This window comes from Tetrao urogallus, assembly GCF_951394365.1.
Source record: "Tetrao urogallus genome assembly, chromosome: 3".
Lineage (NCBI taxonomy): Eukaryota > Metazoa > Chordata > Aves > Galliformes > Phasianidae > Tetrao > Tetrao urogallus.
This window is the reverse complement of record NC_136815.1, coordinates 35539346-35565897: the sequence shown is the minus strand read 5'-3', so window position 1 is coordinate 35565897 and position 26552 is coordinate 35539346. Positions and strand designations below refer to the sequence as shown.

Sequence of the window (26552 nt, the reverse complement as noted above, 5' to 3'; positions counted from 1 at the left end):
TAAGGTTAAGGACATGCTGTTGGTAACTAGAGCGTTTTCAGGGCTTTAGTTCGGCAGATGGGCTGCTTGGCTATATTCATGCATCTGCCTACCTGCTGTGGCAGCTGCTGCTGCTGCATGTTGTGTTCTTTTGTTCTATTCCACCCAAGAAAGGAACGCTAGGATGTGTAGTGAGTGGATTAATTTAAGGTTAAGGGTAGTGTTTTGCTTGCTTCCGATCTCCCTATCATAATAAAGCTTCTGATAAAGACGATGCAAGCTTCTTAAAGTGAAATAGATTTTTAAGATGTGTTTTGGGGGCTGAAACTAGCTGTCATTGTACAGAAAACAGTCAACTGTGTTTTCTTTACATTGCCCGATGTTCCTTATTTCAATATTTTCCTTTCTTTCTCTCCCTTCCCCCGCTTCTAGGAGCAGTAACCAGACTTTGCCTGACACTGCGTGGTCCAAAAGAATTAAGGAAATATGGAATGACATGAAGGAGATTAGTTGAGGATTAAAGGCTTTGAGGACAAAACACCTCACTGAGGTGAAGCACAGACTAGCGTTCTAGTTGTAGCTCCAAGGAGCTGTGTGCTGCAAAAAGATGGCAGATCCAGGAATGATGAGTCTGTTTGGAGAAGATGGGAATATTTTCAGTGAAGGGCTGGAAGGTCTCGGAGAATGTGGATATCCTGAAAACACAGTAAATCCCATGGGGCAGCAAATGCCCATGGATCAAGGATTTCCCTCTTTACAGTCATCTCTTCATCATCCCCCTGCAAATCAAAATCAAGCAAAGTTGACCCATTTTGATCACTATAATCAATACGAACAGCAGAAAATGCACCTGATGGATCAGCCGAACAGAATGATAAGCAATGCCCCTGGGAATGGTATAGCGTCTCCTCATTCACAGTATCACAACCCTCCCGTTCCTCAGGTTCCTCATGGCAGCGGTGCTAGTGGTCAGATGGGAGTCTATCCCAGCATGCAGAACGAAAGACACGGGCAACCCTTCGTAGACAGTGGCTCGATGTGGGGGCCGCGGGCAGTTCAAGTGCCAGACCAGATAAGAGCACCATACCAGCAGCAGCAGCAACAGCCGCAACCGACACAGCCGCCACAAGCACCCTCCGGACCCCCCGGGCAGGGCCATCCTCAGCACATGCAGCAGATGGGAAACTACATGGCTCGTGGTGATTTTTCAATGCAACAGCACGGTCAGCCGCAACAGCAGAGGATGAACCAGTTTTCTCAAGGCCAGGAAGGCCTCAATCAGGGAAACCCTTTCATTGCCACCTCAGGACCTGGCCACTTGTCTCATGTGCCCCAGCAGAATCCCAGTATGGCACCTTCTTTGCGACATTCAGTCCAGCAATTTCACCACCATCCCCCCACTGCTCTCCATGGAGAATCAGTAGCCCACAGCCCTAGATTCTCCCCTAATCCTCCCCAGCAGGGTGCTGTTAGGCCGCAAACACTTAATTTTAGTTCTCGGAGCCAGACGGTACCCTCACCTACTATAAACAACTCAGGGCAGTATTCTCGATATCCTTACAGTAACCTTAATCAGGGATTAGTTAATAATACAGGGATGAATCAGAATTTAGGCCTTACAAATAACACTCCAATGAATCAGTCTGTACCAAGATACCCAAATGCTGTAGGATTTCCATCAAACAGTGGTCAAGGACTAATGCACCAGCAACCCATCCACCCTAGTGGCTCACTTAACCAAATGAACACACAAACTATGCACCCTTCACAGCCTCAGGGAACTTATGCCTCTCCACCTCCCATGTCACCTATGAAAGCAATGAGTAATCCAGCAGGTACGCCTCCTCCACAGGTTAGGCCCGGTAGTGCTGGAATACCAATGGAAGTTGGCAGTTATCCAAATATACCCCATCCTCAGCCATCACACCAGCCCCCTGGTGCCATGGGAATTGGACAAAGGAATATGGGCCCCAGAAACATGCAACAGAATCGTCCTTTTATGGGTATGTCTTCAACACCACGGGAGATGGGTGGGCACATGAGACCAAATGGTTGTCCAGGCGTTGGCCTTGCGGATCCACAAGCAATACAAGAACGACTAATATCTGGCCAGCAGCTTCCTAGTCAACAGCAGTCTTTTCAACAGCAAATGCCAACCTGTCCTCCCATGCAGCCTCATCCAGGGATACATCATCAGTCTTCACCACCGCCACATCCTCATCATCAGCCTTGGGCACAGCTTCACCAGTCACCACAAAACACACCACAAAAAGTGCCTGTCCTTCAGGTAAGCTGCTTCCGATGAATAAAAAAAATGTTTTGCATGATTGTAAATGCATTTGAGTATGCACGAGATCTCTGGCTTCAAAGCAGTTGTTCTTGCTTGACTACACTGTTCTTTTGCTCATTATGTGACTTTCTTGGTACACAGAAGCTAAAGGTAAAATAAGGTTCACGTAGCTTGCTGATGTTTTTACAGTAATTATTACAGGATGGCTTTATGGATAGACTGAAATATGATTATAGCAACAGGACAAACTGAGTACTGCTTTTTTAATTTCTTGTTGGTTCTTTTGAGGGGGAAATGGAAAGCACGTGTGGGAATTCTAATTTAAGCTTATATCTTCCATATTTGCAACTTGCTAAAAGGAGTGTATATTTTAAGAAATTTGTGAAGGGGCAGCAGTTTGTGCAATAGAATTCAGCAGATGTGAATCATAGTCTAAAACCAAATTTTCTGAGGCTTACATAAAATCTCAAGTAAGACAAAAGTTCTATTTTACTGAGGCTTTGATCTGCTGAGTTTTAGTGAAAAATATATTGCTTCCACGTTATTTTTCGGTTAAAAGCTAGAAACATTTTAACAACTTGATCCCTCTGTAGCTTAGCAAGTTTGACTGCATGTTAGTATACTGAGCTGCAAAAGTGCCTTTTGGGATCCTTGGATTTGCCATGGCTTGCCTCTGGCTCTATCAGTCGACCATTCTAGGGGTTTTGGTACTGCATAAATAGGTGGCCAAGATATCAGAGGTTTAATTATTTTTAAAGCCACTCAGTAATTAATGCCAAGTAGCTCTGCCCATAAATATTTGGAGACAATTGTTGGAATGCAGTCATAATGATACGATGTTACAATCAGCCGTAAATAATATATAATAAATCATAAAAACAGCTGTCCTAGCCAGTGTCCCAGGACTGCGAGGAAGGCAGCTGCTCAGCAGTCTCCTCCTCTGCTGCCTGCCGGCTGCTTCTGTTCGCTGCTCCACACAGCATGAGGTGGGTCTGGGAATCAGATGTATGTGCTGTGGAGAGGCAGCTGACGAGGAGTGGTGGATGGAGCAGCTCAGCAGCTGGGAGAGGCTTCCACATTCTCCAAGGGGGTAGCACAGGGCATGCTGGAAGGTAATCTAGTCCTGGGAGGGAGATCCGTGCTGCCTCGGGGTGAGGGAAAGGACAGAGACTTCACTGAAAGGAAAGAGGAAGCTCTGCCCTTGAAAGGGGACACGGTAGCTTCATGGCTGTCTTTCTCTCCCCTGCCTCCCATAAAATAGGTGTGAAATGTTGTACATATGGTGGCCTTTCCTCTTTCCCTCCTGCCCCTCCCCCGCCTCCATGTGCACACTTTGGAGAGTGTAAATAACCCTTCTTGTATGGCCATAGGGTGTTGTGTTCCTGGCTGGTTGGTTCTTAATGGTGCCTCTTGTGTTATTGTCTTCGTGGCTAAGCAGCCCGTAAGTGCTCAAGACTGCACTGAAAAATCCAAGACAACTAGCAGAAATTTTGAAAAGGATGCATGAGGACGTGGAGAAATGTGAGCAAAAGAGAAAGGCTTAGGGTTCAGGAAAAGGAGTACAAGGTTAGATGCTGGGGTTTTTTTTACCTTGAAGAGAACTGATGCATCCAGCAGAAAAAAAACCAAAAACTTGAAAGAAAATTGTGGAAATGGTAAAATGAGACTTAGAAAACTAAAGGGACAAAACCCAGCATTACCGATATCTTTCACAGCTAGCAATGGTGGAGATGTGGAAAGACTTAAGATGACTGTAATAAGGGCTGTGCTCTAAAGCTGCAGTCTTCAGCAGTGGAGTTAATTCTGTGATTTCATCTGATCATCCAGTAAACTTCTTTTTAGCAGCAGCAGATGGTTTGGGAGGGGAACGTCTGCTTGTGGAATGGGAACGCGTTTTAAATGTTCTTGGGGCATTCGTTTCCTTTTAACTGGAGAGGTAGAATACAGACAGCTCAACTCTTAAATGAGCTGTGCAAACTATTGCTCATAGTTTTTGAGCAAAGAGTTTTGAACTGCAGATGAATAACTTGAAGGTAAGTGCTGAAACTAAATAATTAGAGGAAAACCACACTATAACTCAAGTTATTTGATTAAAATCTGTAATTCAAGCAGTTGTAGCTAGCCAAGTAACTTCTCTGTTAGCCTACTTCTGTTAAGTTTTCATTTAGTAGAAGTTATTGTTAACATACCTTCCCATTAAGTAATTAGTTTGAGATCTGACTGTAGTAATGAAATACTTGACAGGCAGGCATTTCCCCCTGGAAAACTGTTTGGATCAAATATAAATTGTTAAAGTCAATGAAAGCCCAACTCCTCCTCACCCCCTGGGGAAAAAAAAATGCAGATGTGCAAAAAAAACCCCAACAAACCCTGCTCTTAAGATTGAATGCAGGATCTGCAGCTATCCTGCCTCAGTCGTGGTTTCTCCTTCATGTCAGCTGGCAGAAAATTGTTCACTGAGCAACAGTTATTTAAATGACTGGTTTGATTTTATTTGTATAAAATGAATCAACAAAATGAATTTAGGCGGTAAATGAAAATCACTGTGTATTTTTAAATCAACAGAAGCCATCTTAGTAATTATTTTTCAGTGATTTAAGGCTAGCCTTATCATGGGAAGGCTGTAATACTTGTGGTTAACCAAATTACTGTTTTGTTTTTAGATATGTTGGAAGGAAAGTGAAGTTCTTTTGCTTTTAACTTGAAAAGAATTGCTCTGTCGATTCTAGAGTTCTTTATTTCTCTGTGTGTTCAAAACTGCTACTTATTTTGGCTGAGAGGTACAGCTGGTGATTGACAACTTAGCAGGGCTAGATTAATAGCTAAGAGCTAGATGTGGTTAATAGGGCCTTGTTATCAGTGATTTCCTGGCTTCAGTAGAGTTATAGATATTTACATGCACCACCATCGTGTTGGGACATTCAGTAGATGTGCTTGATTTTCAAGTCCTGTTTTGGAAATGTACTTCAGCAAAGGCTGTGGGGTGGGGAGACAGGTTCTGTGGTGGCCAGTTGCTTGGCCAAGGTACAAAGCAGAGGGTAGGAGCAGCTTGTTTGTTTTCAAAGGGGGAGTATCTGTGTTGGGCTGGTGAGCTTCTGCCCTCCAAAATATTCATATACGACGTGGAAAGTCAAATGCAAAATTTGCTGCTCTCTTTAATGTGCTCAAAACTGAGTGCCAAGTGCAGGGGTGAGGTGGAGCCTGCAGTGATGAAGCTAAATGGACAGGAGCATCAATTGCTTGGCTGTAAGCTGTGTAAATCAAGGCATAATGCTTGGGCAGTTTGAATGTCTAACAAAGATCTCTGCTTGGGAACAGAATCCTGGTTGTTGGATGACTATCTGAAAATGTGCTCTGACAGTCAAAGAAACAGAGCAGTAGGCACTGCTATAGAAATAGTGGAGAGCAGAACACAGATTGCTGTTGTGTTGTGCATATGTGCATGGTATGCCTACGTGGCAAGTGCTGTGCAGCTCTTGGTCCCTTCTTTAGGCCTCAGTAAATAAGCAGTAGTTAGAGGGAAGCAAGTGATGGTTTGGGGAGAAGGGAAGATGCAGTTTTGAAACTGTGAGCAATATGGGTGCTTGGAGGTTGTTTGTCTCCTGGATACTTCAAAGGTGTTCAGCATATTGTCAGGTGGCAAGCTCAAAACAGCACGTTAAGATGCTGATCTCACATAGAATAGAATATACTATAGCATAGTATAGAAAAATGCATCAGGGTTGGATAAATATGAAGACACCGCATTTGGCTCAGCAGACCAGTGCCATAAACAAGTAGCAGATTCATTCTTAAGATACATCTCCTTTTATATGTGTATTTAGTTCTTCTACTCTTCCACAGACTTACTAGAGAACAGATATCAGGTTAGATAGGCCTTTGGGAAGGGGGACTCTGATACTGTATAGTTGCTCTTAAATATCAGCACTTTCAAAAATCGTTGAAAGCATTTGAGTGTAAGAGGTTTTTCTGCCAAGAATAAACTATGCTGGGCGTTTTGTTCTATGGAACTTTTTGTTTACAGTAGCTGCTGGCTACTGTGTAGGCTGAAGTTTCGAGCCCTATTCATTAAGTGTGTACCATAAACATGATGTGATCTGCATTCTTTATAATCAAATATAGGAATTCTTAAACAACAAACAGTTATGGTAATAGCTTCGATACTAGATTAAATGGTAGGACTCTACAGCAGCTGCCAAGGTTGAAGAATACCGTGTTAAGGTGCCCAGCCTCTTTTGGAGAAGGTTTTTGTTTTGTGTTACCAGTTCACTACCAGTTTTCTTCTGCCTTGTTTACCTGTGGGTGTGTGACTTGGCTTTCCGTGATAACTCTTGGCTCTCTTCAGCCTAAATGCATTCTTTTGACATTTTCTACCCTTCCCTGTTGGGGAGGAGGCAGGGAAAGTCCAGCTGAGTCATCAGCAGACTCATCCCAGATACCAGGGCCTTTCTGCAATTAAAACTTCGTGCTTACGCTGCCTCAGCGTAAATTATACTTGGATATAGCAGAATGAAGAGGGGTATTAATGCAAACTGTTATCAACTGGAATGATCTGAAGCGATATTCTAACTCAGCAGAGAGTGCATGTTAAGTCAGTACTACTGGCACGTTCAAATGAAGTTGATTTTCCTGACTACTTGCATTTTTTAATGCCTGGGAATAGTAGGGAGAAGGAGTCCTCATCTTCTTACTGTCTTTGCATAACTAACTTTCACTGTGTGTTATGGAATCTTGTTTAGTAAAGAATGATGTCTAGGATTTTTCCTGGAAGTGAATATTCACACGCACCGTCCCACCTCTCCAGAGAAAACTTTATCACATATTGAGTGCTTAGAATTTTTTTTTTTTTACTGTTTTCCTGTAAATAAGGAGAACGGCTTCAAAAATGAAAAACAAACAAACAAACAAAAAAACCCAAAAAAACTGCTGATGGGTGCTTCTTGTTTTGATTGAGAGGCTCTTTCACTTCTAGTTGGCATCTTGGGGCACTAATAACTTAGTTTGGCTGTGAGCTGCTTCGCGTCCAGGTCTCTCAAAGGCTGTAATAACTGATACCTAATGCTTTTGCCAAGATACAAAAGTTGGTGTTTTGAAACTCCATAGATATGTTCAAGTCTAATAATTGGTATTAAGAGATCAAAAAACTTACTTCTTTCTCAGCCTTCAGAAGTCTCTATGTGCTTTTATATATGGGAGGTTAGAGTGGTTCTGGAGTTAGTAGGCATTTGGGCCAAAAATTTAGATTTGAGGTAGTTTGGCTACAGATTTTTTTTTTGTTTTTTAAGTGTTAAGGAGGTACAAGCAGCTTCAGGAATACCTATTCCCTCAGGTGCTGTGATTTGACTGGAATGAGAATAATTTGTGCCATTAAATTATCTGCTCTTGAGTTTTGGGTAGAGCTAGTTTGCAGCATTAGCATAAAAATACAAGTCTGCATCAGCATACTGATTTTGAAGGCTTAAGAGTTACCAGACTTGTTCCTCAGCATGATTATGTTGAAACTTCCTATGATACGTTGGTGACTCGAATGTGTTTTTTCCTTCTGAATCATTTGGATTATCTGGGGAATCGGCTAGCTAGAAATATTGTTGAATTGTGGTGCTCTTCAGTTCTTAAATACTGTATTCTCATCTGCTGGTGGTCTCTTCCAGTGGGATTTGGCAATCATCTTCTTTTTCCATGAATGAACACATTGTTATATTTTATATTTATGTGAAAAAATTTAAATCTGTTGTTTCAGGGAAGCTTTTTTCATGATTGAAAACTGATATTGTAGGAAGAACCCTCCTATGACCCCATTGTCAGCTTACGTAAATTAAAACACGGCAGAGCTCGAATAAATGAAAGGAGAAACACTTTTCTCTTTCTTTAAATGCAGTGACAATTCTAGTAAGGAGTAAGTTGCAGTTGAATTAGTAATTTCCTGTGTTTTTATTGTGGGTTCTCCCGGTCTTCCATCCTGCTTTTATGTGTGGAATTTGAGGCATGGTGGTTTTTCACTTACCAGCCTTTGCTGGCATAAGTGCCCGCTCTTTCTGTCCTCTGACTACAGTAGATGTACCTGTTTCCAATCTGGTGGAAACCTTGCCTTTGATGTTAGATTTTTAACATTTGCCTTTAGAGGCTGTTTGTTCCTTCTGTTCAGAAGAACAATGCTTTTGACTTTGGCATTTTCTAAATCAAATTGTAATGAAAGAGCTGATAATTCAGTTAGTTCAGAAGCTAACATACTGGAATGAGATATTTTTTTTTAAAGAGATGGTATCACCTGAACAGTGTCTCAGAATTGCATCAAATATGTTGTCTTTGTACATCCCATTGCTTTCTTTATGCTCATAGGAGGAAGTTTTTCAATTGGAAGGGTGGTGATGGACTGGAACAGGCTTCCCAAGGAGGTTGTGGATGCCCCATCCCTGAGGGCATTCAAGGCCAGGCTGGATGTGGCTCTGGGCAGCCTGGTCTGGTGGTTGGTGACCCTGCACATGGCAGGGGGGTTGAAACTCGATGATCATTGTGGTGATCTTATCAACCCAGACCTTTCTATGGTTCTGTGATCCTATGATTCTCATCTTTCTAGATGTCCGCATTCTTTTAATGCTATGGATATGTATTTTACAAGTGGTAGTGTGGTCTGGGTTTGGGGAACAAACTGCTGGGTTTTTCTTTTGAGATTTTATCTATAAATATTTGGTGCTTTTTTCTTTTTGGTCAACAGCATAAAGATTAGCAGCTCAGAAGAGAGAAACATCCTTGAATTCCCCCCACCCTCCCTTCCCCCGCCTTCGTAATTAAAGCGTCTCTTTGTGCACATCTTCCTTTTGACCAATGCAGAGGCTCACAGAAGGGGCTGGAAGCAAACTGGTTCTGGGGAGTGTGGTAGGAAACACGGGCAGGAAGCAGTGCTCAGGGAAGGGAAAGCAAAACGGAGCTGACTTAGTGAAGCAGCACTGAGCAGGAGAGACAGAGAGGAAATGGCCAGCAGCCAGTGCTAAAGTGGAGATGGAGAAGTTCAGCGAGTCACTGTCCATGTGCTCACTGCTTGAGCCACCTGCCTCCTGAGCCCTTGCTGGTCAGTGCTGAAATAAAACAAAAGCCACAAAAAAAGCTGAATGAAGTCTGGGATGCAGAATCTTAACTGTTTCTTTATGTCAGCACACGTAATTGTTCAGTGAGCCTTTGTGCTTTTAGGGATGCTCCTCAGGCCAGGTTGCATCTGGCTGGGTCACGTTCCAGCATCTGCTCATGCTGACCTCAGAATTGCCCAGCTGGTGATGCAGGAGTGGGAATGCCTGAGAAGACAGGGGTTGTTCTTCCTTCCTCTGGACTTGAACTGAATGTCTGTTAATACCTTATATGAGCACTGGGCTCTGTAGAACTTGCTCTCAGTTACCAGCTCTAGTGTCCCCTCAGTTTAGATAGGTTAGAACCTCCTTTAGAAGCCAAAGTTTGGTCCTGTTTTATAGAACTACAGCAGTGGTCAGATTTGAACTTCTTTGTGTGTTCTTTTTAGCTTTCCACTCTTGCTCCATTTTTCATAAAATGTGATTTGTTTTCAGAACATATTTGTGATTTCTGAACAAACATCTTATTTCTTTAAAAAAGAACTCTTCTTCCACCTGAGATATTTGCAGCTATTTTGTTACTGAAGAGATGAAAGAATGCCCTCTTTCCAGCAAAGAGAGCTGTGCACATTTGTTATATGTGTATCATGTGTGTTGAAATGAGGGAAGACACTTCCAACATCTATCAGTGAATTGTTTTCCTTGAGCTTGAATGCCTTGTTTGCTTTTTTTTTCCCTTCAACATAATCAATAAAACTTAAAAATAAAACTCAAATTAATTTCTGTGACTTCTTTATGATGAAACAGAAGTGATAGATAGGATGGTTTAGTAGTCAGAGCATGAGTTTGATTTATAAACTCCCGAACCAATCTTCTTACTGCTTTTTATTGATCTTGATACATTATCTTAAAAGTATTTAGTTAAATTTCTCTCAAATGCTAGGCAAGGATAGTAACAATGTTGTTCCTGTTTATAAAGTGAACAGTACTGATGAATAGCATGAAAGTTATTTATTCACAACCCAAAGTCTTAAAACTCCTGATTCAGGTTCTTATTCAGATATCCAGTACTCTAAAACATGTCAGTTCCTTGCTCTTCTTCTGACTCCTACGGAAGAAATAGGCTTGTAAGAGGTGAGGTGGTTGGAAGTAAATTCATGCAACAAAATGTCAATGGCTCTTGTGTAGGAATTCAGCAATGCTAAAGATTAGTCTGGGAGCAGGGAAGTTGCAGGAAGTGTGGAAGAAAGTGGCAAACAAGTGACAAGCGAATCACCTTCCAATAGATCTGCAGCTGTCAGTAGGAATTGTTCTTTTGCTTCTGTTGCTCCATCACCTGTGCATCCTGCATCCCTATGTCAGTACCAGCAGTCTGGGAGCAGTTGTTTCTTCCACTTCTGCAGCTCTTGTATTATCCTGAACAAGCTTACACTTCCAGGATGGGGTTTACAAGGTATGGATTAACCTTGTAGAAATTAAACATTAAGAAATCTTAATTTCTGGAGCTTGGCAGGTTTTTATGGAACATTATGAATATCTTAATTTTGGGAAATTAAAGAATGCAACGTTTCAGTATACAGCACAAAATGTTTGTTTACTTACGTTGATATAGCATGTTTTAGGGGAAGCCAAGCAGTAAAATTTTGGCTTTCCCTTTTTTATATTTTGATAAATTTTGTTTTCTGTCAAGAAGAAATTTTCATATGCAGTACAAGTTTCCAGAAGGAGTGTGTACCCACTTACAGCAGATCTTTATTTTTTTTATCAGACAGACTGAATAAGTGAATCAGTTGAATTAGAAAAGCATTAGTAAATTTTAATTGTTCTTAGGTAGTACTTTGTCTTATGTAACTCTACAGCCAAAGAACATAAAGACCATTGTAAATAAGAATTTAATTTTCCATAGATTTTGAATTTAATGCTCTTATAATAAGAGAGAGAGAGAGGATGAGTAACAAGCTTCATAACTAACTTCCCAAAATCAAATTGTCAATATGAACTTCGTTCTTTACACTCTTCTTTTCCATCTCTCCCCCTCTCCAGATGGCCCTCTAACACTTGCATTCTGGTACTTCATATCTCTTTTGGCCCTGCAAGACTCTGATAACTGTGATAATACTGTAATTTTCCTTACATGAGAGCACTTAATGATATGAAGTCCTTTATTTTATTTTTGGAAGAAGTCTTTCTCTAGCAGCCAATTGTTGCTAAATATAGTGGGAGGATTGTAGTATATAGTGTGAGTTTGAACTTAAAGCAGTGCTTACTGTAAAGTGTTGATCTCTGCTTTTACATAGAGAACTGTGTGTGAAGCACAGTAGTTACTAAAACTATGCTAATTTTTGAGCTTTATAGTTGTTTTTCATATCAGCTTATTAATGGGATATTGTAAATATTCACTGTGGCAAGGACTGTCGTTTGTGGAAATGTGGATAAATGCCTACAATACTGGAAGGCTACTGAGTTCTTAGGTCTTTTTCTCTGCTATCTTCCCCTGGAATATTTCAAGAAAACTTGTTGGAAAGCTGGTAATTCTGTGACTGACATGATCTTCGGGATCCAGGAGATTCTTGCTATTTGAGATAGATTGCTTGTTAACCATTTGTTTCGTGACTGTATTGTTAATATTCCTGCTTATGAGGTGCTCAGTAGCAGTCCTAAGCATAAGGCTGCAGAACAGTTCTACAGTTCTGCAGTTCCCCTCTGTAATGCACAGCCCCACGTAGATCAAGAACTTGTTTCCCATGTCATGCAACACAGAAATATTTTGCTTGGCTGCACTTTGTCAGAAATATGCATCTGGATAGGATAATGGAGGAAGACACGCAGTAGCAGCCAGAAACTGTCACAACGGCCACAAACTGAAGGCCAAAGCTCAGCTTACCATCAGCTATTTCTGCTGCTAGTTCCTGCTGCTGAATGGCAAAGGTTGTGTAGTTGGGAGTGAGGCTGTAATCAATATGTGGCTGTTGCGGCTTGCGGAGAGTAACCCAAATGGGCTCAGTACTAAAAGCAGGGAGCGGCGTTCCAAGCTGTGCCTCGAGTTTGGTGGTGGAAAGGGACAGGTGGTAATGCGTTGCTTTAGACACAATTCCAGTTATGAAATAAAATGAAATTAAAACCTGATATTGCATAGGCGCATTGCATTTGAGACCCGCTATGCAGGGATTTTTACATTTTACTATAGGTTTTCTTGTTAAGAACAGCTGGAGCTCATTAGGTGGTCTTTTACTAAAGATAAGGTGCTTAGTGTTTCGTAGAACAATGTTAATCAGACTGGCTGGGTAACTAAAATATGATTTAGATGCTATAATTAAGAGTTATCTCAATTGGTACCTCTAAATGAGGTGTTTGTCCGCAGAAAAGGAAGTGTATTTTTTTGCAGGCAGGGGGTAAGTTTAGTTTTAATGATATTTTCTGATTTAATTGTTAGTTTAGTTTAATTACTCCAGGAGCTGGAAAAAGGCCTGGCTGTGACATGTCATCATATGCATATTAGATAATGCATTCAAAGACTTTCTTTATTTGTTCCTGTGACTAAAAGGCGAGAGCTTGAGAAGTATCTTGGGCTCTTTAACATAAATGGATCTTGGGCAGCATACATAATATCAGAGGATTTACATTCAAAGAAGTCTGTGATTTCAAGCCCACTTTGTCATGCTGAAGTTAATAAAATACTGCAATAGGAAGGCCAATTGAACAACTGCTGTCTTCCCACCTTAAGAAGAAAACAGAACTGATTCCTGTCGACCTCTTCTGGCTTTGTATTCATGGGTATCCATTAAGGTCTCCTCAAGTTGGCAATTCCAGCATGCTGCCCACACACTCCAGAGACCCTGTGATCTGGGACAGGTGATGGCAGAAGGGAGGCTTACCTAGTAAACAACAGCACATGTAGGGGCAGTTTCTAAATAGAGTTGTGGTACTATTGCTGGGAAACTCCTAGAGGCTTACAAATTAAACAATAAAAATAAAGGGAAAATTGCCAGCGGAATGTTGTATACTGCAAGATAAACCTCTCTTCAGCATGGACCTGGTGTCAACGGTTAGACTGAAGTCTGCTACCTGAATTGTCTGATAGGCTGGTATTAGTAAGCACATAGCATGCCTGTAGCCTGCTGTGTGTCCCCTGCACGTCTGCTGACTTCTGCCAGAGAACACATGAGTAACGTGAGTCAGTTGGAACAGGCTGATGGGGCCAGCAAACCCTATCAGTGTTTCCATTTGACAAGGTGGAAACAGGCTGTTCAGGGTACGCCTGGTGTCACGCAGGCCACAATCCTCCACCCTCTTCTGCCTACAGCTGGACTCAAAGGGCACCTGTGGCAGCAGCAGGGTCACACGCGGCTCTGTCCTCAGCAGTTGCCCATGCTTGGATGTCAGATTGGCTTGTTACATGCTTGTGTCCTCTGAACGGCAAAAAGCTGGAGGAAGTAGTTTCACATCCTGCTTTATCTTCTAATGATGAAGCTTTAGAATGTAGCTTTTTGCATCGAAGGAACTTTTGCTATGTCTAGATTGGGTATTCGAAGGTTCTTGTTCAGAACTGTAGAACCCAATATATGTGAAAATATCTACCTTATGTCAGTCTTACAAAAACACCAGTTTATGGCTGGAAAGCCACAGACATAGTGCTGTGGAACAATCAATCAGTATGTTTTTCTTTTAGCTTCTGAACACATCCTCTAAGTTGCAGATGCTGAAGAACTAGACGCTTGTATTCAAAAGCAAAGAAAAAGTTGTGGAGAGAAGTGCATTATACAAGAAAACCTGGGCTGTGAGTAGTTTAAGTCTGATCTGGATGTTGTATTTCCCTTTCAGCCACTTTACCTATTTAGCTCTAATGTACCTACATATAGGTGCAAAAGATGAAAATTTTCTTTTCTCCATCTCTTTTGGGCATCTCTGCACTCATTTGTAGGAATTCAGCCAAAACTAAAGCACTGCTGTGATAAGTCTAATTCTCTCTGTGGGTGGAGATGGACATGGGGGGGTTAGGTGGTGGTTAACAGGTCTGGGAGCCATTGAGGCAGGGTGGGGGCTCTGCTCTCCAAGTTCTCTGCAGTTTCTTTGGAAAGTAATTCTAAAGGAAGGGTTTGTTCTGTCGTCTTTCATACTCTTTGATTCACATCTCGTCTGTTAGGGACATTGTGCGCAGGATGCTCTTCACAGATCACAGAATCACAGAATCACCCGGGTTGGAAGGGACCTCAAGGATCATGTAGTTCCAACCCCCCTGCCTAGCAGGGCCACCAAACATACACTTGATGCTCTTGAGGAGGAACAAGGTTTCCTACAGAACATGAAGAAGTAAGGAGTGAAATTCTCTTAGGAGCCTTTTTGGTTATACTCCTATTGCAAATTAAAGATGTGCTGCAGTTGGATACCAGCATTTCCTGCGCTCACCCACTCTTTAGAAATGTATCAATAATATTAAAATACTGTAGCTGTGTAAATCAGAAACTGTTGACTGGTAACTTCATGAATTGCTTACTTCCACTTCTCTCAAGCCTTTTATCTAGAATGCCTCAAAATAAAAATGACTACTGCATTATTTTTGGAAAGTTGTGCAAAGAAGGAATAGAAAAGCCAGGTAACCAGGCCTTGGAACTGTGGTACCTTTCTTTAAAAAGTAACCCTTCCCATGTCATGTAGCACTACTGCATTTTGTACATCAGCTGTCGCATGAGCAAGGGAAATTATTAGTCAAAGGAAGATATACTAAATACAAACATCTGAAATCACAGGCTTTTTTTTAATGGTGTTTGAGTACTTGTATTTATAGCTGGCAGGCTTTAAGGATGTGAGCCGAGTAAGGCTTGTAAAAGAGGTAATGGCTCTTTCTTTCTGACTATATTACACAGGTTTACTGTAGGAACCTCTGGGGGCAATCAGCCTCTTTTTTTTCAGGTCTTAATGTAAAATTTGGTAAGTGTAGCTTACCCATCTTGCTTGTTTGCTTAATCAAGATGTCCTTTTCCCTAGAATATCAAACATAAATGGGTACTCAAAGCACATTTTGTGAATTTTTGAACTAGAATGTCCAATGTTTGTCACATTCCAAATTATGTTTGTTAAAATGTGTTTTTTTTTTTAATTTAAACAAGATCTTGTTCTTTTTTTTTTTTTTTTTTTTTTTTTTTCCAACCATCACCAGTCTTTCAGAGAAGGATACTTGTGAAGATTGCATGGGCCATTGAGCTGTGCCTCCAGCTGTCACACTACCATCTTAAAAAGTACTTTCCATAACCTTATTAAACTTCACTTTAAAGAGCACTTGGATTTTGCTTTCGATGCCCCTTTTGGAGATCCTGACCTAAATCTGCTTATTCCGATTCTTGGAACACACATCAGACTTTCTGTGCTAAATATATTAATTGCTGGCTTTATACTCAGTTTGTTTTTGTACCAGTTTTACCTTTCATCTTGATTCCTTTTCTTTGCTATAGTAGGATCAGCTGCTGTTTTCTTAAAGAGCAATCTCTGAAGTTTCTACCCTTCTCCTTTAAGATAATCCATGCATGTGTCTGTTTTAAGGATGATAGTTGTTCATGTGAATTATCAGAGCTGTATACAAAGTTGTGCCATTAGACAAACACTTCCTTGGTTTTAGTGGGTGTCATCTTGAGATGCATATTAACCTTTAATTTTCTTCTTCTCACTGGTTGGTTGTAGGCATCCTGTGGTTAAGTACAAACTAATTTAGTCTTGAGCTATCTGGTCTTACCTTTTTACCTGTAAACATAAATGAATACCAAAAATCAGGAGTGATAACAAAAATTGGAAGTATGGAAGTGTTTCTAGTTTGGACATGTGTATGAAATAGTACGTAAATTGTGAGGGCTTCACACAGATGGGCTTCATTTCTGTCAAAGTATTTGTTGTAAACTGTCTGCAAATTTGTCTGCAAATTTCAGAACTTCTGAAGTAAAGCTAGGAATCTGGAGAAGCACAAACTGACACAGTCACAACTGTGCAATGTTTAAAGGACACCTTCATTTGCAATAACATTTAGAAATACAGATTCCTCTTACTCATCTGCAAACCTCTTCGCACATCTTGAGCTCAGGGCTATAATGGAACCTATTATAGGCAAAGGTCTGTGACTCAGCCATCGAACCATTCAAACTCTCAGCTTTTTAATTGGCACCATTAAATCTCTAGTAGTTTTTCCTCTCATAAAATGTGTATAGTTGGTATAAAATGAATTGCTTCTGAAGATATATTGTACCTTTTGCGTTCACGTTTCTGTGAGTTGACAGAACTGCAGGTGATTCAGTTGAATTTTTCTGTTGCTTTCTCTTTTACATGCTTTGGAAAGTGAGCGTGGAAATGGCCTCAAGTTGTGCCAGGGGAGTCTCAGGTTGGGTGTTAGGAAAAATTTCTTCTCTGGAAGAGTGGTCAGGTGCTGGAATGGGTTGCCCAGGAAGCTGATAGAGTCACTGTCCCTGGACGTGTTCAATAAACATTTAGATGATGTACTGAGGGATGTGGTTTAGTGGGGAAAACGTGATGGTAGATGGATGGTTGGACTGGATGATCTCGGAGTTCTTTTCCAATCTTAGTCATTCTGTGATTCTACAATTCTGTTTTGGGGAGACAGAAATCAGGGGAGATGATTTAAAGAGCACAGTGAAAATTAAATGCTCGTATCTAAATATATGTTTTTATTTTAAAAAGGATAGCTTTTAACTCTTTTGTTGTTGTCTTTTCACATACTTAGTATATGACATTTTTGTTTAATATATGATACCTTGTTTGTATGGCAGTAGTTTTTGTTTGCATAGACTCTGTCTGCTGCAAGTAAGCTTCACAAAACAACAGTGAGCTATAGGAAATGAAAATGTTAGTGTGATTTTTAGTGTGCCTATTTTAGCTGATTGAGTTTGCTATCATACAGCAAACTGCAAAACTGAGAGTTCAGAAAGGTCAGAAGTAGGACTGTCACAACACATTCCTCATGCCTATGAAGCAGGGTGCAATCTGCAGCTACGTTCTCTCTGTTCCCCTTCTTTCAGATCTTCTATGATACAAATTGCTGTTTAACTTATCTGCTTGTATTGTCTGAGCTACCGCCTGATGATTTATTTACTATATATTATCCAGTAAACACTGTTGTGAATATCACTCTATCTCATGAAAAACACTGACTCTCCCCACAAACTCTCTCCTTTCATATCTTGCTAAAGAATTATTTGCTAACTGAGCTCTTTTATGGTAATTTTAATCATAAGAAAAACCTCAACAGCTACTAGTGAATTTATCTCCTAATTTCTTCCTCCAGTATGTTTTCCCCGCTTAATGTGAGGAAGCCCAGACAGACAGAGTGCAATGGATGTGGGGCTTTCTAGCATACTGCCAGGCTGTATAGCTCTGATGCTGAAGCCAGTGGTTATCTAAATAGGATAGATGTTTGGGGCCATGATTGGTGAGCACTTCTCAAGAAGAGGGGCCATGGCAAGCCCTTTGCTGGAGACCCATGCTTAGGAATAAAGGTGTTGTTTTACAAAACAATAACAATAATAAACAAGGAAGCCTTTCTTGAAAGAAATAGAAAAGTATGGTGGTGAGTTGAGACTGGTGGAGGAAAAAAGTAAGTTATCTTCCCTGATGTTTACTGCTTTGATCACAGACCATCTTTTTGCAGTCTGTCCCTTTTCTGAACTTAGGTTTTCAAGGTAACCTGAGTCTTCTCTTCAGGATATTATCTTAGTCATTTAGAGCTGATTTGATCTAGGAGTCTCTTCCACCCTGTGTGCTGAACAAGACAGCAAGTCTAGAAATAGCTAGGAGAAGTCAGTGTGTATGTTTGAGATACTGCTGTCAAAGTTATGTATTCAGAAGCAGAGCTTGCTCCATAAGTTACATTAACTGGAGTACTTCTTTGTTCTGAAGGATTTTAAATAATTAATTGAAAATGTAAAATATATATTTGTATGTAAAGTTTGTTTGTAAATTGTAATTGTTTTTCTTAGGGTTAACTGTATTGTTTTTTCAAGACTGGTGCATGCTCACTATTTTGCTTGTGGAGTGACTCATTTGATTGTTGGAGAAACCTTTGAATTTCTAGATAAAAGCGGGTTAGAAAAGTTAGTCCAGGTTATATGGAAAAACTAACAGAAGTAAAAGTGGTAGTGAGGTTTTGGATTTTCTTTTTCTTTTCTGAGGTGGAACTTCTTTGTAACTGAGGAAATGGCATTTCGCACAACAAGATAAAATGTTAACTTTTAGTTCATTTTAAGCAGTGAATCCCCTAGTAGTAAGCATGCTCACATGTGCTGTGAGATTGAAATAGCAGCAAGTAAAACATCTTGAAACTTGGAGGAGACATAAACAATAGGAACAGGATGATTGAGTTACTGTGGATGTCATTGTGTATCAGAAAACATTTACCAAATATGGCCTTTTCTGGGAAATTCTGAGATCCTTCTCATCAGATTATGTCAGAAAACTGAAATATGAAAATGGGGGAAAAAAGTTTCAGACTAGGATTAACTTATGGCTCCACCAAGGTCACAGATGATTCTACTGTATTATAAATCCATGGGATTGGATGAATTATATGAGTGTTTTTATTGTTTACTGTTGTTGCTTTTTTAATTTGGAGCAGAATAGTCTTGAGTATAGGGTGTGCTTTCATTAGCTCAAGTAATGAATCCATAACGTTTTGTCTTTTGATTGTGCATACAATGCACTTTCACCCTGGGGAAAGGAGAAATGGCAAAGAGAAGAAAAGGAATATTACTTGTCTGGTGGGGTCTGTTGTAAGTCATCCAAATAACATATTGATGAATAAGAAATTTTTCAGCTCCGATCAACCCAAATTGTACTTTGTGTGGTGGTGGTGTTTCCTCTAATGCTTTAAACTCATTTTTCTTAAGTTAGTAAGCCACACTTAGAAGACACCCTGCCAAAATTGAAAAATCTTGCTGCAAACAATAGAAGAATTCAGGGTAGTTTGTTACTTAATGAAAGTACTTACGGATGTTACTGTGAAAGTATGGTATACTTACGTAGGACTTCCTTTCTGTGTACAGGAATACAACTCAGATTTGAGTTCTTTGTCGTGTTTGGACTCTTAAGCATGTGAGGCCATTTCCCTCATTTCACATGCTACTAGAACACGATTAAATATTTATACTTTTAGGGTAAACTTGCTCTTTTTGTCATGTGAGCTTACAGGTGAGAGTAGTGATGAGGCTCTCATTAGAGCTTCCCTATGAATTGTATCAATCAACAGTTTAATTATAGGGTTTTTTTTTTTGTATGTGCTACCTGAAATGTGCATGTCTGTAATCTGAAGGAAGACTTAAAGTAACTCTAAAACATAGAATTTGGGCTTTTTTCCCCCCTTGGTACTTAAGGAAGGTGCTAGGAAAGTGATAAGATATCTTATATCTTACCTATACACCAATTTTCTAAAAGTAAATGCAAAACTATCTTGTTTGTGGCTGCAATATCTTATTGTTTATGAACATATCAGCAACAGTTATATCTACAGCCACTCAGTTGTTGCCTTCATTTATTTCTGTGAGAAGGCTTGGTTGGCAGTGGAGAACCCTAGGCTGCCTCCCAAGACTTAGACATCTCTTGATGTTGGTTAATTCCATTGAGGATCCTTGGAAGAGGGTCTGGAAACTGCCCTGGTGCCTGGGCTGTATGATACACAGTGTGTGGCTTGCAAGGAGAAAAATTCACAAGGATTGGCTGTGCCTAGTAGATTCCCAAGTCTGGTAGGGCTCCCCTGTGAAGATACTGAAGCCCAGAAGAAGGGTGGTGATGGCGTGTGTACCCGAGTGTGGCAAATGGTTTCAGAAATGAAGGGTATGAAGCTGAATTTGAGGATTTACTGATATGGGCATGGTAGGGAAAAAAAAAAACAGCAATAGAACATAATATGCAGTGGTGTCATGTAAATAGATTGGGGCAATATGCAGTTATATCCACGGCGCTCTTATTTGTGCTCAACTCTACTTCTGGTGTACTTCCACGTACTGTTTGCTGTGGTTTGGTCCTTTGGATTCATTGTTGGTATTCTAAAGCTTTTCACTCTGTCCTTACAAGCAACAGATGAGAGCTCACAGTGTGTTCATCAAACTGGTGACAATTCTGAAGCTTGCATTTATGTGAATGTTAGGTAGAGAGAAAACAAGAATTGTAAACTTGCTGAGCTGATCACCTTTCCAGTCAAAGCAAAGAAACAAACAGGAAAAAAAAAACCAAACGTGCTACTTCTGCCTCTTATTTATTGTTTTTATTTTCTCTCCCTCAAGTTGGGTGTGTTTTACTGGAGGTAAAAATATAAGACAAAGTGTGCTTTACCTGAATTCAGATAAAAGCACACTTCAGTAGAGATTTTGCAAATCAAAAAAGAGGGATAGCTTTTAAACTTAGGCCTACACCGCTTACTTGATATATGTAAGTATACTAGATGTGTATGTGTTCTTAATTTAAATGTGTGCCTAATGTTTACATACATAGCTTGTTCAATACTTCTTCCTGTAAGTTTCCATTGTTTGGGTGATGTGTAATGCTTTAGTTGCTCTTGCTGCTTGCTGCAGTGAGAGCCTGGACAGAATTTCTTTGTCCATTACAGTCAGGTGAAACACCAAGTCGATTGATCTCTGGTTTTCCCCATAGTGATAAAGCTGATGCTGTCTGCTCATGTCACGTTTGTTTGAGTTTTGGTAACGCTAGAGAAGTACCTGATGGAAGGGACTGGGAGCTAATTAAGGTCCTGTGTTTGTTTTTTTTTTTTTTTTTTTAAAAAAAAAAGGTGATTCTAAATCTCTTGTGGAATGTCAAAATTTTAGAGGACATTTATTATTTTAATTACTATCACTACTCTGTAAGCTCTTACGCACCAAGTCAGAACTGTGGTATTGGGTTTTCTCTTTCTGGAGGAAAGGGTGTTAAGTAGAAATTGTAATTGATAGATAGGGGCATTGTGATAATGGGAATGCAGTGTGATGGAGGAACTGGTGACTGAGAAGAAAGGTTGAATGGCTGCATGTGTGGCATCCAGTCACTTCCTTGAAGGAAATCTCCTGGTGGAGGAAAGAGAGCTTGTGTGCAGGACAGTGTGGTTCTTGGCTTCCTTTATGAACTTGGATTTCAAAGCATGGCTGTGAAATGTGCCCCAGAGAGGGCAGATGTGCTTGTTTACTGTCAGAGAGAGGAACTGCTTCATTTTCACAGTGAACATCTTTTCGGAATGTGGAAGCAAGCCCAAGAACAGCGGCTCTGCATCTATATATACTGTTAGGCTAGGTTTGTCTTTCCATGGCTGATGTATTTTACTAAATACAGCTGTAGTGACAGGACAAGGGGAGAACAGTTTTAAGCTGAAAGAAGGGAGATTTACATTAGGTGTTATGAAAAAATTATTCAGAGGGTGGTGAGGCATCGGGATAGGTTGCCAGAGAAGATGTGGATGCCCTGTCCCTGAAGGTGTGTAAGGTCAGCTTGGATGGGGTCCTCTGCAGCCTTATCTGGTGTGGGGCAGCCTTGCCCATTGCACTGGGATTGGAATTAGGTAATTGCTAAAGTTCCTTCCACCCTAAGCTGTTCTATGATTCTGTTCAGAAAAAGCTGCAGCGTTGTACTGGGTGATTTGGAAACCAGTTCACCCCAGCACTGTTTTTTATTTACTGCATGAGTTTCCTTTCTTGCTTGGAGTTGTACAGACAGCATCTTGTTTTGGAGGGGTTGGAAAAGATCGGTGATAAATCTTAGGGGTATCCTAATCCAAAGAGTTCTCTAGTAAGCATCAAGTCTCTTGACTGTGCTTGGGAAGTGAACAGACATAATTCATAATGAAAATATCTCAGTTTTTCAGTATGGGTCTTATTTTGCAAAGTAAGGTGTTTAAAAAAAAAGATGTTTATGGGCCATTTTCTGGTAATATTCCAGAGCTATTTCTGGTTTGCCTCGCATTTTCCCACCTGTTGGCATAACACAACTCTGCAAAACTTGTGTGGTTAAACTCATGCTGCCATGTTTCTGACACATTTACTGCTTGCTAATGGAGTGTATGCAAATGTGTGGCTGGTCGGGGAAAGCAGTGCTAAGGTAGAGTGCAAGTTACCATCAGCAGCAATATGAGTTTTGCTGCTAGAATTCTGTGCCTCATTGTCTCACCCTTGCTGTGTGTCACTGCAGTTAAAACTAGTAAGAATAAATAAAAATCACAAAAATCCTTAGTCCTTGACCTGTCTTACACAGTGATGATGGAGAGTGGAGAGTTGGTCCTGTGCTAGCTACTTCTGTATAATATATGGCTTCTGACCTGCATGCAGTGGGAACAGCCTTATACTACTAAATTAGGATATATTAAGAAGTAACTTGTCACATAAAAGTGTTAATAAAAATGTTTGTCTTTTGGCCCATTCTGGTAACTGTTATGTACTATCTGTGTGGTAGCTCTTGTAGATTATTAAATGAAAGGCCAGCCTGGAGAATACGTGTTTCGTTGTCTTAGGAGAGGCACTTGTCTGATACTGTCTTATCTGTGTTGGTGATTTCGATCCATGGTCAGCAACAAGGAGAGCTCTCTTCTGGAAAAACTAGTTATTCTTGAGCTATGGACTCATCAGCAGTCCTGGCATGAATATCTCTCACTTGTGAGCACAAAACACCATTGCTACATGTGATTACTGTTAAATATGATGGAACGTTTGCTTTTTGGATAGCTACATTAGTGTCACTCATCTTTTGTAATCTGTGTTACTTTATAGAGGGCATGACCAGAAAATGAAGAATTCTAATGCTATAGTTATGTTGAGACTCAATTAAAAACACTGCATTTTATATAGCATATCTTTCTTCTCCCACACAGTAACTGGTCGATATTGTCAGTTGTACCAACAATGAGTGAGCTTTTGTAGTGGTGTTTGAGAACATTAAGACTGGTTTTAAGCATTTCCGTTCTGCTGTTAGGATGCTGCAAGCATTGGTATTGCAAATGTCTTGATCCAGAGATTTTCTGAAAACTTTGGGTCAGTAAGTTTTAACTTTTCAGTAGTTGCATCTGCTTAAAAATGCTCCCTGGTAGCAATAACGGAGCAGAAAGATTGTTTAAGAAATCAAATGATAGTGAAGTGCTTCTGCAACAAAACCAGATTTTTTTTTTTTTTTTAATACAAATGATTTTTAAGTATTTCTTGCCAAGGTACTAATAGAACACTCTTTTCTGTGTGTTTTCATCCATATCTTGTAGAAGTATGGCAAGAAATTCAGTAAACTGGAAGATTCCTGTTCTGTTTGCAAAATAGATGGTATTCCATTTTCATCTGATACAGTCTCATTGCAGAAAAGATCACTGACAACAACACTGGTAGGCTTATAAACGCAAGTTGTCACATCAGAACTGCACTGCGTAGAAGGCTTTCTGAATTAGTGATGCATCAGAGTTTCAGCATCGTGTTGCCCCTCCTAAGCATTTTCATACCGTAAATTAAAAAATGTATATACAACTTTGGTTCAAGGCAGGCACTTCACAGAATAGGGGAGGGAATCATCACTCACAGTAGAGGAGGATAAACTGACTGGTAAAGCAAATCTTGGGAAGAATTATGTGTGAGTGTATTCTTGAGGATATTTCTGGATTTCTGCTACTATAGGAATTTGTAGAAGAAAACTTCTGAAGCTGTGTTGATTCCTGCATGCGCTGCAGTTTGTACTGACACATGAACTTCACAGAAGGACAGTGTCTGAAAAGTTTCTGCTGGGCTAGAAGGAGCCAAAGCAAGCTTAAGCTGGAGGGAGCAGCAGGGCAGGCCTGGTACTGGAGGCATTGAGGGGGCAAGTTGAGAACTGCAGGGACGGAAACGTGCGTACAGACACATGAGGAAACTTTCCAGATGATTTGTTCAGAGATGAATAGTTTGCTCTAAATAATCCAGAGGGATGACGAGTCCTTTCATTAATTTTTGAAGGAAGAATTATGGGGCAATCGATACATACAATGGTTTACACATTGTGGACAGTGCTATCAGGAAGGATACGAATCCTCTGCCTCTCCACAGAGCTGCTTCCAGACGTGCTGCTATAGTTCTTCCTTTCTTTTAAAAGAACTTTCCTTGGTGACAGGTTGCTGTTTAAATTTTCCCAAGTGAAGGTGATAATTTAAGCTGCAATTGTAATTGCTGCAGAAGAGAATACTCAGTAATAATTTACCTAACCCAAAAATTTCTGTTCTATATATTGTGTTGGAGGGTCTTGTATTTTGGAACCAGTGGGAAGTGATTGGTTGCTCATTCTGCTGTAACACAACTCACTTGATAAACCAAAGTCTAAGAAAATTTGAGTAACTTCTGGTTACAGGCAGTCTTTAAAAATGATGGGGGAGATCGAGAGAGTAGATATTGAAATAGTCCTGATTTAAAAAAACAACAACAAAACTGGAGAGACTTGTTTAACACTGATGTTTAAGTTTCACAAGTTTGCTGAGTCATGTCGCATACGTTGCTGCTCTTGTTTCACCATCCTACAAGCTCAATATTGGCTCAAGCAGCTGCTGCTCTACTGGGGAACTGCCACTCATCTACTTTCAGCACTTAAGTACAGTTGATTGTGGTTCAATCCGTGTTCAAGCAACACAGAGATTCTCCTTAGCCTCCCTCGGTGCCACTAACCCTCACTGGGTTAATCCCCCATCCTGTCCATCTTGCTACTTTACATAACAGGCCTGGTTAGAGGCGTCTATTGCTTCTTTAGGCTGCAGAGAATGAGCTTAGATTTAAATATGCGAGCGGCCGTGAAATGCGGGCAGCTTAGTTTTTAACTTACCAAATCTTGGCTGATGTGTGTTTGGAAGTTTAAAAATAAGTTCTCAATCCAGAAAAGAGAGGTTTTGTATTCCAGGAACGATACCTGAAGTGCCGCCTCCTTGTAAAACTGGCTCTGATGTCGCTGGCTTTCAGTGATAACGCACGAGTGCATTATGTCTTGGTAACCTGTTGAGCTGCTCACGGTTTGAACGCTCAGAGCTGCTGAAGAATCACTGTTTTGCTCTAATAAGCTGTGATCTTTAGCAGTGTCCTGCATTGTGATATTGCACGTTAATAGCATTGATTAACTGTCGGACGTGGGGAATTGATGAGAAAATATCCATTGTAAAATTAAATGGTATTACTGAAGCCTGTTTTGTGCTGCTGGTTAGGGAGGTGACTAGACCCAGTAGGCTGTGCTAGGAGTATTAATGTGAGCTCCAGGTTTTTTCGCATGATTAAAACAGGCCATCTGTTCTTTGTTAAATGTTTACAAAAACAGCTTTTCTCTAAAAGATTTAAAGAGATGTGGGGCTAGTAAACACACCAATATTTTTGAGCACCTTTTTCACCTTATTTCAAATAATATAAAAATAATACCGCTGCAATATCAAATAGGATTAATATCTATTTGTATTTAATCTTCACTGATTTCTCTCCTGTGGAAGATTAAATTCTGTACCAACATGCTAAATTATGGCTTTGTTATGGTTAAAGGCCATAAGGAGGAGAAGTGATTTCTGTCAAATACACAGATAGATTTTTCAGTCTTTTGGTAAAAATTCACAATATGCATCTTTTCCTCATTTGTAAATGAAAAATGGTGTTCTTTTATCAGAAATTACGACCCTGTAAGTAGAATTAATCCTTTGTGGATCTAAAGAAGAACTATTTGAAATAATTCCCTGTGGTAGGCTTAAACTAATATTTACTAGTGAAAGCCTGTTCTTCTTCCCTTTCTCCCCTTCTAAGAAAGAGCAGACAACTGGTTTGGGGTATGAAAATGCATCTCCTGAGCTGCTTCCCCTCTTCTCTGCTCACCAGACTTGTGTTGCTCCTACACGGCTTCACACTAGGGAGCAATGTGGGGTTGTCAGTAAGGGATGTGCTGTTTTAGAATATTGCTTAAGTGCAAGCACAGAGTTCCTAGAAAAGAGAAGTTATCGCACCCATTTCTTTGAAAGCGTGCTGGGCTTAGACAATGACATGTAAGTGAATTACAAAACATGCCAAACCTGTGGAGATAATGGCATGTAGCAGAACCACTGTATTTTCAAGTAAAAGGAAATACAACCAAATCATAATTAGAGTAGGGATGGCTGTCTGTAGCTTAATGTCTGGGGGGCGTGAGTGATATAAACCGAAATCATAACAATTTGATTTGTATACTTATACACCTACCTTGGCATGGAAAATAAAAGTTTGTAAGCACTGTGTATTTGTTTCACATGT

General features: G+C 40.3%; 1 protein-coding gene across 2 annotated transcripts in view; it reads left to right on the top strand.

Moving 5' to 3' along the window:
• Positions 1-586: 586 nt before the first annotated feature.
• The window catches only part of CHD7 (chromodomain helicase DNA binding protein 7), a gene marked incomplete at both ends in the record, with an annotated part of 85143 nt that continues 59177 nt past the window's right edge, over positions 587-26552 (top strand). For both annotated transcript variants that reach the window (XM_079533801.1, XM_079533800.1), the window contains one exon: positions 587-2266. In XM_079533801.1, the coding sequence (XP_079389927.1) occupies positions 587-2266 (1680 nt within the window). The remainder of the gene's footprint in view (positions 2267-26552) is intronic.